Source organism: Oryzias latipes, chromosome 20, assembly GCF_002234675.1.
Source record: "Oryzias latipes chromosome 20, ASM223467v1".
Classification (NCBI taxonomy): domain Eukaryota; kingdom Metazoa; phylum Chordata; class Actinopteri; order Beloniformes; family Adrianichthyidae; genus Oryzias; species Oryzias latipes.
In genome coordinates this window covers 10,984,521-10,999,966 of record NC_019878.2, presented here as the reverse complement: position 1 = coordinate 10,999,966, position 15,446 = coordinate 10,984,521, and the positions used below count along the sequence as shown (strand labels likewise).

Genomic DNA, 15,446 nt, shown 5'->3' with positions numbered 1-15,446 from the left:
TTAGCTTATTCACTATACCTGTAACTTCCAACCTTGTTTGCAACACATATAAAAACAGACTGATACCGCTAAAAAAAATGTTACTGTGACTACTGCACACAAATGTAATCCGCCTTGTCTTCATTCTTCTACTTTCCAGGGCTTACCTCCACCTCTCTAGCTTGTCCTCCATCTGTTCCCTGCTCTCACTACAAATGACTGTCTAACTACAAATGACTGTCTAACTACAAATGACTGTCTAACCTCATCTGTCAGTTTGTCCATCACCATTGCAAGAGGAGTTAATGAAGTTGATTTTTGTTTGTGTCAAATGATATCCAATATTCCAGGATATTATGTGGAGTAGGCCTGCACAATATACCGCAAATTTATCGTTATCGCGATATCAAGCGGTGCAATACCCATATCGCAAAAGACAGCGAAAATTGCAAGAAATGGCTACCTTAAATGTGCTAAAACAATCTTATGGCAACTTGAAGCATTTAACGAATCAAATAAATCCCTTTATGCATTTGACCATTCGGATGGACCCCTTCACGTTGTTGACCAATCAGATGTGTTTAAAAAGATGTTCGCCTCCTATGTCGACGAGGGTCATTTGGAATGTAATTTTTAAACTGTTGCAATGAAATGGGAATGATGTTTTTGGTTGTTTTGCTCTTTGTTTAAATACCGCAAAATATATTGTTATCGCAATATTAATCACTAATATCGCGGGTTTTCCTCATATCGTGCAGCCCTAATGTGGAGGCACACTGGCTTTGGTTAATAGAGACCGATTTGCTCATACAAGATTTTTGTGGTTGCCTGATGAACAGACCGAAGGTAAAAATACTTTTACAAACTAGCCTCAATGAGTGTTCAGGAGATGTGAATTATTTTATGCAAGGTTCAGAAAAAAAAATTAAATCAACTTTTATAGAAACTTGGAGCTCTCTGTACTTTTTTCTTCTCTTTTTTTCACTCAAACATCTGAAGTGGGCGGGTTCAACAAGTAAAGCAACCCATACGTTTGCAACCTGAGGCTCAGGAGCCACATATGGCTCTTTGGCAACTAATCTAACCAATCAAGAGTGAACCTGTAGGAAGTCTATACCCCAATAGAAATCTGTCAATCAAACGTTTTGAACTTTTGACATGGTACCATATCTGATTGGTCAGTTTATAACTTAAGTAAGTTCAAATCCACAGTTATTGGTATGAACCCACCTTTAATGGATTATCTATTCCACACAAAGCAAGTTTTTTTCACCTAATGTAAAAAACGTAGTTAAGGATTTATGACAGTCACACTCCTAGACACTGAAAAAAAAGGGATTGCTGCACCTGCACAAGTCTAAAAAATCACAGTATTTATTGCCAGTTTCAAAAAAAACTGTCACCAATCCTTTTCATTCTGATGTTGAACATAAGTAGACTCCTGCTGCTCCTATATGGTGTTAATGGCTACAGCTGTGATGACATTTCAGCTCAGCGACCTCCGCTAGGTCACCCAACTGCAAAACAAGCTGAGACCGTCACAGTGGGGCTCATCAGCATGACCGGCCCATTTGGCAAAGCCAGACAGGTTTCTTTTTAACACCCACAGAGAAGTGGACAGCTCAGGTTAAAATACATGCAACTTCCACACAAAAATACATAGATACATATGTACAAGTTTGACCTCCGATCTTGACTGCAGTGGCAAAGTCCGCTTGAAATAAAGCATAAGTTTAGAGAGAAAGTTCACCTCTCACCGCTTGTTATCGTCCAGATGATAAAGCAAAAGTTTGTTTTTGAAGAAGCCAGCGCAGGGATATAGAACATTTAATCAGTCATGTGACCGGAACTACTTTTTTAGGTGTGCGTTATCACTTTTAATGCACACACAACAGCCAAAAAGAATCGAGTACTTATCCGGATCACGGCATAAAAAATGATACCAAAATTTTGTTGACTTTGCAAAAGGGCTGCCTTTTTGTATTTTCCTTAAAAACAATCTCCTTCAGTCCATTTTTACAGATTTAAAATCCTCCTTGGGATTTCAACCAATCACCTCGTAACTCAGCGAGCATCATTGGGAAGCTACTTGAAAAAAATTTTTGCTTTAAACTTTGTAGATTTTGAACAGCGATAGTGTGGTAAACTTGCATGAGTGGCTATACCCTGTTCCTCACATATTTTTTTTTTTTTTTTTTTTTTTTTTTAACTTGTCCTGTCCAACAGCTGGGCAGACAGATGAGAGCTGAGGGCCTCTTGTGTTGGACATATTTTACTTTAACAAGAGGGGTTATTAATCTTCAGACAAACCAAAGGTATGTCTGAATAAACCCCTTTTGTAATTGAGGCCAAACTTTATTAATTTCAATCATGTCTGAAAATCTTTGGTGTTGGACCGGACGGAAAAGGAAAGAGGGGAAGAAGAGAGAGGGACGTTAGAGAGAGGGGGGGTAGGGGCTGATAATAGGAGGGGAAGGGGGATAAGACCATGAAGCAGCATAAAGCAACAAGTTTACTGGTTGTTAATCATTATGGTAAGGTTCAAATGTAGAAAAAAAAAAGGAAAAAAAAAAAGGGGCGGAGCCTGTCCACAAACACACTCAAATGTTATAAACACACCTGCTAGCTGCAAAAATGTCCACCTGTCGACATGTACACAAAACAGATAGTGTTCACACGCATACTTATGCCTTAAAACCAACTAGTGTGAAATATTTCAGTCATTCAGTCATGCAAACTGTTAGTGCAAAGGTGAGCTAACACCGATGCTCAGGTGAGTGTTTATGTTCTTCTAAAATGGATGGTGGAACGTGAAAAGAAGGAGGGAGAGTGCCCAGCCATCCCCACCCCAAGACCCCAACCGCAGCAGCAGCGGCAGCCGGAATCCCCCCAACGCCACACGGGAACCGGCAGGGAACAACCGCCGCCCGGGCGACCAAGCCCGCCACCCAGGCCAGGGCCAGCAGGGCCGCCGCAAGGCCCCCAGAGCCAGAGGCCAGGGACGCACGGAGGGAAAGAGAGCGCCGCCCCAGCCCAACCAGGAGAGCAGCCCCCCCGCCGCGCCGGGAGAACCCAACGCAGGGCCCCTAGGGAGAAGGACGCCCACAGCCCCAAACGAGCACCCCACCACCACCTAGGAGTTCCGGGCATCCCCCCGCCCCAACCCCAGGTACGAGCCAGGACCCCCCAAGGGAGACCCGCTCCGCACTCCAGGCAGCCACCCGCCCGGCCCACGGTTGGTCCAGGGAGAAGCGAGGCAGGGGCCCGCCGCCCCCGCCCAAGAGGGGGGAACCCCGGGGAAAAAAGAGGGCCCACAAGGGGTGTTGTAAATATGGCCCGACCAGGCTCGGCCACAGTTGGAAATTTGGCGGGGCCCAGCACTCAGGAGCAAGGACCAGAACCCACCCCCCAGGGACCAGACACCCCCGGCTCAGATGTAATGTGAACCCCCCCACCGCGCGGAGAGAGCACCGCCGGGCCCAGGAAGCCGGCACCCCGGGGACACGGCCGCTGCTGCAAAGGGGCCCGTACCCCCCACCAGGGAAGAGGCAGGGGACAGACGGACCCAGGTCCCACCTTCCTTGCAAAATATGTGTGCGTGTATGTGTGTTTGAAAGGGTGTGTGTGTGCATGTGTGTGTGTTTATGTTGGGATGTATATATTGAGGGGGGAGGCGTGTGTGTACTAAGGGGGGTGCTGTTAAAATTGGCGGGTAGGGCACTAAAGGGACATCTCCTGATTACTCACAGTGACGTCCCCTCACCCTCCCCACCAAGGGGCCCTAAATGTCTAAGGTGCGGTTAAAATTGGCGGGTAGGGTGCTAGGAGGACATCCGCTGCTTGCTGGCAGTGATGTCCAAGCAACCCCCCTACCAAGGGCCCTACATGTCTAAGGTGCAAATAAAACCGAAAGAGGGGGGGCCCACTCCATACGGCAACCACAGGAGGGGGGCCACTGCCTAGTAAACCCCCCCCCCCCAAGGCTCATCGCAGGCTAAGCCCCCCACCCCCTCACCCTATTATGAGGTTATATGAGGAAGGGGGTAAGTTGGGGACAGATGATAGACTGTCCCCCGGTGGTCAAACAGCTTTTTCACCGTGCGGCTATTAGATTTTAATGCACACCCAGCAGCCAATCAGAATCGAGAATCCTCACATATTTTTTGCTAAGAAAAATAAATCAACATAAATCTGTGGCTCAAGATGAACAAAAGGATTTAACATACAATATGAATATTAGGAACGTGGACATAGTTGAAAAAGAAACATCTGTTGCTAGGGAAATCCAAAAATGTACTTTTGCCAAATCTTCAAAAATTTACATAAACCTCTCAGTAACCCCCAGGTGACCAAAAAATAAAATGGTTGCTATGGAGATAAAACCAACATGAATTGCACCATTTTGAAAAAAAGCTTTTTTTTTAATGAATTTGTCTAATGCAGCCTTGAGCTGGGTAGGGGGAGACTGAGGGGTGTGTAGCAGATGCTCAGCCAGTGAGGGCGGGGTGGGTAGCACTAGTGGGCCGTACACTGCCACTCGCAACTTTAATCATCCTATGTTCTTTCTCTGCCCACACATGCCAAAGTGTGAGAAATTTCCAAATTTGTTTTTCGATTTTAAAAAATTGACATCAAATAAATGACAAATCTGCATTTTAGCTTCAACACTGGTTCTGTGAAAGATTGCAGCAGATCAGTAACACTCAGGGCGGCTGAAGTCAAGAGCCAGAGATTAAACCATCATCCCACGTTGGACCTGATTTATTCAAGCCTAAAATGATAAATAAACTCCAGCTCTGCAGTTTTCGTAAGAGGAGACGTTATGACTGGAGCACTTGTAATTATGTACAACAAAAACACAAGGTGAGGGGACTGTTTTTTAATAAAATGCCAAAGTAGTGGCAGTTCTGAGTGCTGGATTTAAAAAAAAAACAGCTCTATTAGGTACTAAAAAAGCTCAGAATAGTCAGTCATCAGAACAGGCTGAAGGTTGCTTTTATGTAAACTTGTTATGCTCTGTGGTTGATTTGAGCAGACTCAATTTTTTTTCCTGCATTTTTAGTTCCATCAGTTTGCAGGTAATGAAGATGAGTAAAACTCTTGTTTAACGTGTGAAAATGATGTGTTTGTCTATGATTCCTGGCAAATAAATATTAAAGTAACTCTAAGTAAGTAAATCTTGAGAAGCTGTATTTTAAAAATGAATTTTAAAGCTAAAGTTTAGCCCAGAATATATTTAATTGATGCTCCCTTTCCTTTTTCTTTCACTTTTTGAAGACGTACCAGAACTATTTGTGCTACAATAACTATTCACCCAAAAGCATAGTTATTTTATTTTGGTAGAGTCGCTTTAATAATGACATTCATTTTTGTGCTTAAAACTTGACATTCTTTCTATTCTTTGGTTCAGTTGTGGGCCTCTTTTATAGGGAACTGTTTTTCCGAAATGCATTCAAATAAAATTAAAACACAAGTGATGATTTATTTTATTCAATATAATGATTTCATTTTACTTCATCTTATCCCTGTAAAGCCCACTACATCAAAGAACTTACAGAATATTTATGTTATTTATCTTTTTACTTAAGACGTTTTTACTCGCAACATTCTTAGTTTAAAATGCGAAAATATTGACATAAGCATTCTTGGAAAAAAGCGTCTTTTTTACTAACTTTCTCAAATTTAATTCACACATTTTTAACATAAAATTTTAATTATCAACACATTTTTTATCTTTTTCAATACAGCAAGTATTCATAGATGAGTTATTCTCACCATAATATCTTGAAAATTGGCAAAACTTTTTCCCGCCAAAAGTGTTTTTGAGATTTTATGGAGGTAGCCATTTTGAAATGTGCAGGAAAAGCTCTTTTATTTTTTCATTTTATTTTTTTCTACTTGCCTTGTCCAACAGCTTAGCAATTGGAGAAGAGCTGAAGGCCTCTTGTGTTGGACATATTTTATGTGTAGAATCATGAAGCAAGAAGTTGCTAGAAGTTTATGATCATTATATCAGGTGTAAATGTTTGTCTAAAAGGGGCGGGACCTGTCCACACACACTCAAATGTTACAAATATACCTGTTGGCTCCAAAAATCTTTACATACATACATACATGTCAACAGGTACACAGTACATCTACAGTTCACACACACATATGCATATAAACCAAAAGGAAAAACCCTTATACTGCCTCTAGTGGAATGATGAGGGTTAACCACCCAACAACATGTGTGAAACTAAAGTAACGTCTAAACTTGAGTCATGTTTCAAGTAACACTAGAACTTTGTTGAGTAAAGGTTTTAGTACATTATATGAATAAATCCTTGCTATTTTGCTTGTACCTGCAGACTATTGGCCCAAAGGAAGGCTGGCAGGTGTACAGCTCTGCCCAGGATGCAGATGGACGCTGCATCTGTACAGTGGTGGCTCCAGAACAGAACCTGTGCTCCAGAGACGCCAAAAGCAAGCAGCTTCGCCAACTTCTTGAAAAGGTGAGAATATTTGACAGTGAGTGGAGCCTTGAATTGCCGCATGACTTGTCATTTTCAACAAGCCCATTTTGCCAGGATATGACATCACAGATCCCTGGCACTTCCTGAAATTGGAAGTAGGCACATTGATTGTATATGAACACTGAATGGAGGGACCCCTACCCCCTCATGTTTCAAACAGGAAGTACCTGCTGGATTCAAGAAGCCAAAACCCATAGACATCTAGTAGGAAATAAACTGCTACATGTATTATTCAGTCATTTTATTTGTCAGAATAATCATTTTTGCTGTACTACTTTTTTTAACATGTTCTCAATAATGCTATTTTTTTCATATTTTTCTCTTTATAGCAAGTTATTAAAGTTATAAACTGACCAATCGGATCCCTCAATAAATATGTATATGGTCGCACGTCAAACATTCAAAACGTTTAATGACAGATTTCGTGTTGCCCGGTTTTAAGATGCAGAGATGTGGACTTCCAACAAGCTCTCTCCTGATTGGTGAGAGTGGTTACCATAGAAATGATAATTCAGACAGACTCAGACCAATCACTGCTTACTGATTAGGTCTGGAGACTGTGAAGAAGAATTTCAGGATTTATTGTCCAATGATCAAAAGCAACACTAACGTTTATGTTTTGTTTACTGCCGAAGTTAACCAGGAAGTTGACAGAAAACTTTGACTGTTGCATTGTTCAAAGTAACAAAAAACATTAATTTTCTGCTCTATAAACTATATGTTTTTATCCATTATGTTTTGTTGATTCTAATTTCCAGTCCTAAATAAATGTATAAATGATAGTGTAAATAATTAATATTTAAATTTTTCTGATGCTGTGGGTTCAGATTCTGCTATCTCATATTTTCATTATTTTGTTTTCAAATAATGTTCCTGCATGTTTCAAAAACTCATGCATTTGTGAGTTGTCTCTTGAGTATAAAATGTGCGAGACAAATCAAACTGCAGTTTGGACTGAAATTCAAGATGTTACTGGTGTAAATGTTGCTCAAAAATCAAAGTATTTTCTGTAAACTGTCAACACTGTCAGTACTATAAATTATGGAAAAGGTTCTGAAGGTTCTTATTCATCCAGCTAAAGTTATCAGAGGATTTCTGCTCATTGGAGCAAGCAAGACATTTTGCTGCTCATTCAAGTAGATCCTTGATGTAAATTTAGAAGAAGAAAAAAAGTTATGCAAGAAAAATGGCAGAGGGGGCATCGGTGTACTAGCCAGGACTCTCTCCTACTTTCTTTTTCTGCCGTTTTCTTTCTAGAGTACATGAAATTTGCAAAATGAGTCATTGTAACTAGGGATGGGCCAATATAACTTTTTCCGTCCAAAACCAGTATTTCCTGTACAACTTTGGTCGATATCTGATATTTGCCAATACCGATACTTAAGTGTCTACGGTAACACAAAATTCAGATTTCCTTTTTGTTTCTTCATTAAAAATGCACAACTTGTCCTTTACTGGCCAATCACATTGGACTTGACCTTTTTAACTTAAAGCAAGTGATCTCATAGTGACAAGTATCATTTTAACACTTTCATATAAATATATCTGTAAGCATACAGACCATTTATTGAATATTGGACATACGCTCCCAATTGCCTGAGATCTATTAGGAACAACATGACTCCCTATCAAAAATAGCATTTACCTGAAAACAGTCAATTACTGACTATGACTGTAAACATAAGCTTCCCACTCTCTTAGGAACAAAAGAAAATAAAGTGTTTCTGGAAACAGTCAGAAGAATATCAGTAGATTTTTTTATATTGGATCAATACCGATAAAGTTAAATTATGCCAATATTGCAAATACCAATACTGGCACCGAAATATCACCCATCCCTGGGTGTAACTGTGTGATGTTCAAGCATCCACTCTAAGGAATCCACCTGCAAAACAAATCAAACCTAAATACCTTCTTGGTAAGGGTGTAACCATTAAGCGACTTAATTGATGTTCATTCCCACAATTCAATCAGATCCATCTTTCTGAGACAAGTTTTTAATCAAATTGATCTATAACATCATAAAGTTGATTCGAAATAGAAAAAATCGGTTATATTAATATTAGAAAACACCATTTGGATTTGGACATGGTTGGTCGTTTTTTTTAACTATAACGTAAAAACAACCACCACAGCAAACAACACACATGTTATGCAACAAAAAATGATCAGTCCATCATTCCAGTCCGATGTATGGGAACACTTTGAATTTAGCAAAGACATGTGACCATACAGTGTGGTAGAATGTTCTAATTATTTTATCTTGCAATAGAAACAAGGAATCTGAAAAAACTTCATCTGCGCCATTCAGCACCCAGGTTTTTATCTCCGAGTCACACTGGTTGAATTTTTAGGTAAAGATCGATTTTAGGTCCGTGAATCGGATCGAAATGAACCAATATTGCCTATGAAACACATTGTCAACCAAAAATTACAATATTAATTGAATCGTTGTTAAAAGAAACACCGCTATGTCTTTGACATTCCCTACCAAATGAAACGCAGTCTAAACAAGTCTGAAGCAGAATGAACCATAAGAGGAAAACCTGAAGGGGCCACATCACTAATGCCAGATAAGCTTTCTAACACGAGAAAACAAGAGGTTTCTCCCAAAATCTATCGAACAAAGGTTTTGCAAAAAATGTGATCTAACAGAACATAATTATGTTTGGCTGGTAGCTTTTGTTGGTATGGGAGAGAGGACACCAACACATACAAGGTTCATGTACGTGCTTCAGATTAGAATTAACATTGGTCTGTTGGATCCAGGTGCAAAACATGTCTCAGTCCATCGAGGTGTTGAACCTGCGAACGCAAAGAGATTTTCAATATGTTATGAAGATGGAGAACCAAATGAAAGGCCTGAGGACAAAGTTCCGGCAGGTTGAAGACGAACGAAAATCCATAATCTCCAAGAACTATCAGGTACTTTGCCATGGCTAACTGATATCTGTGTGTTTGTAGAGACGCTGTACTACATGTAAGGGTTAATGGCCGACGAAGTGTGCGGTTATTACTTTTTAACGCACGCCGTGGAAGCCTGAACCATCCGACGCGAAGTGCGTTTAAAAGTAATAACCGCACACTTCGAAGGCCATTAACCCCCTTATACCACGGTCAGTTACAAAAGCAATACATATTAACCAGGTTTAAGTCCTTAATTCTTGTTCTTTTTTCGATTTGGATCGCTTTTCTCACAAAAAGCGGACTATATGTCACGTGTTGCGGCGCGATGTGCCGCATCACGTGACATATAGTTGCGCAGCACCACCGCTGCAGTCAAGATTCGGCGATATATATATGCTGATTGTCCTGATGGGTTGGATAAAGCATCAGTTCAGAGAGAAAGTTCATCTCTTACCGCTTGTTTTTGTCCAGATGATGAAGCAAAAGGTTGTTTTAAAGAAGCCAGCGCAGTGATACAAAACATTTAAGCTAGGTGACCGGAACATCTTTTTTCACCGTGCGGCTATTAGATTTTAATGCACACCCAGCAGCCAATCAGAATCGAGCATTCAACCAGACCATGGTATAAGTATGTGTAATAAATAATGTTTAAAGATGCTCTGAAACTACTGTCACAATGGTAACATATCAGTTATCTTTTCTGTCTGAATGCCAAAACGTGGAGGATATAAACTTCAGCCTAAGGTTTTGGCACAATATTGATCAGTATTGGACTCATTTTATACGGAGAAAAACTAATGAATTCTTAAACAATCTTTTTATTTTTGCAAAGAAAAAGTGCCCCAGCTCAAAAACAGTCTTTGCAGAGGCTAAAAGTATAAATAAAAATTGACTGCATTCACAAAAACATAGCATGTCCTTTTATTGCATTTATGTGCTTAAAACAGTCTAAAATAAGTTTAAACTTGCAAGCAGTATATTAAAAATTTATTCATAAATGTTATTGCAATTTACAGGAATAAATGTCTTTCTACAAGTTTTAACCAACTGCCTAATTTCTGCTTTACATAGACTTTTAGACCATTTAGACCTACAGTTGGGTCCTTTTCTTGCTGTAAATTCTGTCCAGATGCCTGCAGTACTCACCGTCTCTGTTATGTCACCCCTGCAGGAGCTGAAGGACAAGATGGACGAGCTGAAGCCTCTGATCCCTGTCCTGGAGCAGTACAAAATGGATGCTGCGCTCATCTCCCAGTTCAAGGAGGAGATCAAGAACCTGTCTGTGGTTCTGACAGGTATTCAAGAGGAACTGGGAGCCTATGACTACGATGAGCTCTACCAGCGTGTCCTGAGACTGGACACGAGGCTGCGCAGCTGCATGGGCAAACTCAGTAAGAAGTCTTTGTGTGTTTCTGTAGAAGTTGACAGTGCTTGAAGTAACTCATTAAAAAGTAATAGATTAGTGATAAATTAAAATATTACTGTAATGAAGTTTAAGGAATATTTTACCAATTACTGTATTTTTCCTTAGGCACCACTGTCACCTTCACCTTCCATGCTTTCTCCAGTTCTTCTCTGATACCCTGGTATTTCTCCAGTTTATCATGTTCCTTCTTCCTGATTTTCCCATCGCTTGGCACTGCCACATTCACCACAATGGCTTTCATATGTTCTTTATTCACCATTACAATGTCTGGTTGGTTCGCCATAACCATCCTATCAGTCTGGATCTGGAAGTCCCACAGGATCTTTGCCCTCTCATTCTCTACCACCTTCGGAGGGTTTTCCCATTTTGACCTTGGGGTTTCCAGTCCATATTCTGCACACATGTTTCTGTATATTATTCCAGCCACTTAATTGTGGTGCTCCGTGTATGCTTAACAGCAACGAAGACACGCGACTCAGTCTTAGGCCGCTTGTTCAAAACCGACACAGACGATGAAGAATTCAATTATAGAAAGTAATTTATAGACTTTCGTTGACTTATCAGCATGTTCTATGTGCTATAGTTATTGGAATAATTGTTCATATGTTGCGGTAATATTCTTTAAACGAGGAAGTTGCAGATGAGAGGGTTCGATAGACGTGGTGGTGATAGCAGCCAACAGGAAAATTAAAAGAGGTGCTCTAAAAACTCGTTAGAAATGTAAACGCAAATATTATCATATTTTTTTATTTAGAAGTCGCCCTGGTATAGAAGTTGCAGCAGCCAAAGATAATTTCCAAGTCATTTGGTAGAAATGTGTTTTACACCAGGGGTGGGAAAGTTGTGTGCGGGACTGTTGGTGTAGAGTAAGCCCGCTCTTATTTCCCATGGAATATCTTTTTACACTCTCCTGCTAATCTACAACCCCAACCATTTTTGTTAGCGGTGCAACAAAAATGGTGAGCAATGTTGAAGCTATCAAGCCGTAATTTGAGCAGGATGTCAAGGGAAACAAAGACGCACATGGATCTATTTGTCTATAAGTGGATTCAGAAAAATTGTATTTTTTCTATGACACAAATTTGATATTTTTCTAACAGCAGTTTTTTGTCTGGTCCTTATTCACAACGGAAAAAAACTTAGAAATGCCAATTTACGATTCATTTTAGTTATTTATGTCCTCCATCATAAGAAAAGCAAGAATATGTTAAAAACACCAAACACACAATTTTCATCAGAATGGGTTTTCAAAATATGGCACTTTTGCATTATTTCTGTCACCCCATAAATGTAATGCTTCAAAAGCTGTTTTATTTAACATGACCTTCAAATATGAAAGCTGATTGCTAAGACAAGACTAAATGTAAATGTAGAGAAATCAATATGATTGTAATCCTGTAGTTTCTTTGCATTCAATGATAATAGTTAAGTCTAGCCCTCCTTACAAAAAGAATGACGACACCTCTGCTCTAAGTGCTTCATGCCTTTTTGAGCTTCAGGCCTTTTGAAGAACACCACAGAGTGGGAATGCTGAATTACCTTTCGCTGTTTCATTGGGTCCCAGTTAAAAAAAAAAACAAGATAAAAAAAAAAGGTTTGCACCCAGTGCTCTCTTAGTATGCACAGAGGGCACACTCTCGGGTACAGGCATGAAATTGGCTTGGGAAATCTACTTAGAGACAGAATTCAGAACAGCACATCTTATCACTGTGTTTCTTTATTAACAGCGTGTGGCAAATTAATGAAAATCACTGGACCTGTTACAATAAAGACATCTGGAACCCGGTTTGGGGCATGGATGACTGACCCCCTTGCATCAACCAGAAACAACAGGGTGAGTTCTGCGAGTTGGGGGGGTCGCACAATATTTACTGTGTTGTCAAAAGGATAAATCAGGGAACATTCGTCGAAGTTCTTTAACTTGAGATTTCATGACATACCAATCTTAAGAGTTCTGATAGTCGTCAACTATCTTGGCGTGTATCATATGTCTGACTGTAACTTTGTTTCCGTCCGATCTAGGTTTGGTATATGGACAGCTACACCAACAGCAAGATTGTGCGCGAGTACAAGACGATGGAAGACTTTGTAGCCGGAGTGGTTTCTCGAACCTACAGCCTCCCGTACAAATGGGAAGGAACCAATCACATTGTCTACAATGGTTCGCTTTATTACAACAAGTACCAGAGCAACATAATTGTGAAATACAGCTTTGACTTGGGCACTGTTCTGGCACAGCGAGCTTTGGAATATGCCGGTTTCCACAATATGTACCCGTATACTTGGGGAGGTTATTCTGACATTGATGTCATGGCTGACGAAATGGGACTTTGGGTCGTGTACGCAACAAACCAAAATGCAGGAAATGTGGTCATCTCCCAGATAGACCCAGACACCCTCCAGGTCTTGAACACTTGGAACACAGAATACTCCAAAAGGAATGCTGGGGAATCCTTCATGATCTGTGGGACACTCTACATCACCAACTCTCACTTCTCAGGAGCAAAGGTTTACTACGCCTACTCCACGAAAACATCAACTTATGAATACATCGACATTCCTTTCCACAACCAGTACTTTCACATCTCTATGCTTGACTATAACGCCAGAGACAGAGCACTGTACGCCTGGAATAACGGACACCAGGTAATCTTCAATGTGACGCTTTTTCATGTCATAAAAACTGATGACGACTCCTAAAACAAAATGGAGACTTCTTAATCAACCATGAACACGGCGTCATTTGTGATCTGAGGGCCAACTAGTTACCTGCGCTTTCTCCAGTCCAATGTGGAGTTTGATATACCAATGCTACGTTCATACTGGTTCAGAAACGCGCATTCAAGCGACCACTTTCAATTAAAAGTCTATGTAAACGCATGTGTGTGTATCAGGCTTCAACAATAATTTATCTCGTGTTAACGCTACACAAGTTTCCAGGCTCCACGCACAAAACGTGCGCCCATTGAACGCGCATCAAAAGTCAAGCCAGTTAAACTTTGACCAATCAGTAACTTGGATTTGGTCGTGAAACATAAATAGTGTCTTTTTTAAAACATGGAAGTGACAACTATTTCAAAATTAATCATAGAAGAGAAATTATTGATTGCGGGTTTATGCCTGGCTGGAATTGTACGACACCAAGTCGTTTATATTTCGGAAAAGCTTGGAGCAGGATTCACAAGATTTGTACTGCTTCAACATTTCACACCAAGCCTCTTTCAACTGCAGATACGTTCACCAGTATCAGGTAGCGACAGTGCAGTGTGAACACGGTACGCTAAAGACACTTTCAAGAATGCGCAGTATGTACGTAGCGTTACATGCAGACCTTAAACTTTTTCAACCAGTGGTTCTGTATTTATGAATATCGCATGGACACAAAAATGCCTTTACCCCGAAAGTTATACCTTTTTAATACGCCACCATTGCTGCTGATTAAATAAGCATTTTTTTGCATTTTTTTGTGTTGGGTTTTGCCAGCCGCTTGTGCATGAATGTCCATATCTTGTCGATTTGCTATATTCTAGTTGTTTTGTTACAAATTTGCCAGAGGCTTAAAGTGTTTGTTTTTATGGTCTAATTATAGGTCTATCTAAACCTGGAGCGCAATCGGCAGAATGTTCACCACAGTGTATATAGTTGCCATTCTTTTTAATGGCTCTGTAATTTATTGCTGTTATAAAGTCTCTGTGAAAAGATCATATTTGTATTTTTATAAACAAGACCATAAAATAGTGTCTGTTCATTTTCATTACAATTAAACATTGTATATTTCCTTCAAATCGTACTGATTTGTACCTATATGTTGTCGTTTTTTTGTAGTAAAAAGGGAAAGTTTGCAAGGAAATTATTTATTGTTTTCAGGCAAAATAGTAAGAAATATTTCTTCTTTTTTTTAAGATTTATTTTTAAATGACCAAATATATAAACGCAACACTTTTGTCATTGCTCCCATTTTTTATGGTATGAACTCAAAGATGTGAAACATTTTCCATATACACAAAATAACCAGTTCTCTGAAATATTGCTCACAAATCTGTCTAAATCTGTGATAGTGAGCACTTCTCCTTTGCCAAGACAATCCATCCCACCTCACAGGTGTGCCATATCAAGATGCTGATTAGACAGCATGATTATTGCACAGGTGTGCCTTAGACTGGCCACAAGAAAAGACCACTCTGAAATCTTCAGTTTTGTTTTATTGAGGGGGTCAGGGGACTCAGACAACCAGTCAGTATCTGGTGTGACCACCATTTGCCTCATGAAGTGCGACACATCTCCTTCGCATAGAGTTGATCAGGTTGTCTATTGTGGCCTGTGGAATGTTGGTCCACTCTTCTTCAATGGCTGTGCGAAGTTGCTGGCGATTGGCAGGAACTGGAACACGCTGTCGTATATGCCGATCCAGAGCATCCCAAACATGCTTAATGGGAGACATGTCCGGTGAGTATGCTGGCCATGCAAGAACTGGGATGTTTTCAGCTTCCAATCTGTGTACAGATCCTTGCAGCATGGGGCCGTGCATTATCATGCTGCAACATGAGGTGATGTTGTTGGATGTACGGCACAACAATGGGCCCCAGGATCTCGTCACGGTATCTCTGTGCATTCAAAAT

The 15,446-nt window shown here is 40.3% G+C and overlaps 1 protein-coding gene across 1 annotated transcript in view; it reads left to right on the top strand.

Annotated features, from left to right (window-relative positions):
- olfm3 (olfactomedin 3) overlaps positions 1–14,638 on the top strand; it is a 35,331-nt gene extending 20,693 nt beyond the window's left edge. The window contains exons 2-6 of the mRNA XM_004080929.4: positions 6,330–6,473; positions 9,264–9,419; positions 10,573–10,792; positions 12,555–12,661; positions 12,850–14,638. Coding sequence (XP_004080977.1) covers positions 6,330–6,473; positions 9,264–9,419; positions 10,573–10,792; positions 12,555–12,661; positions 12,850–13,527 — 1,305 coding nt within the window. The 3' untranslated portion in view covers positions 13,528–14,638. The remainder of the gene's footprint in view (positions 1–6,329; positions 6,474–9,263; positions 9,420–10,572; positions 10,793–12,554; positions 12,662–12,849) is intronic.
- Positions 14,639–15,446: the final 808 nt, after the last annotated feature.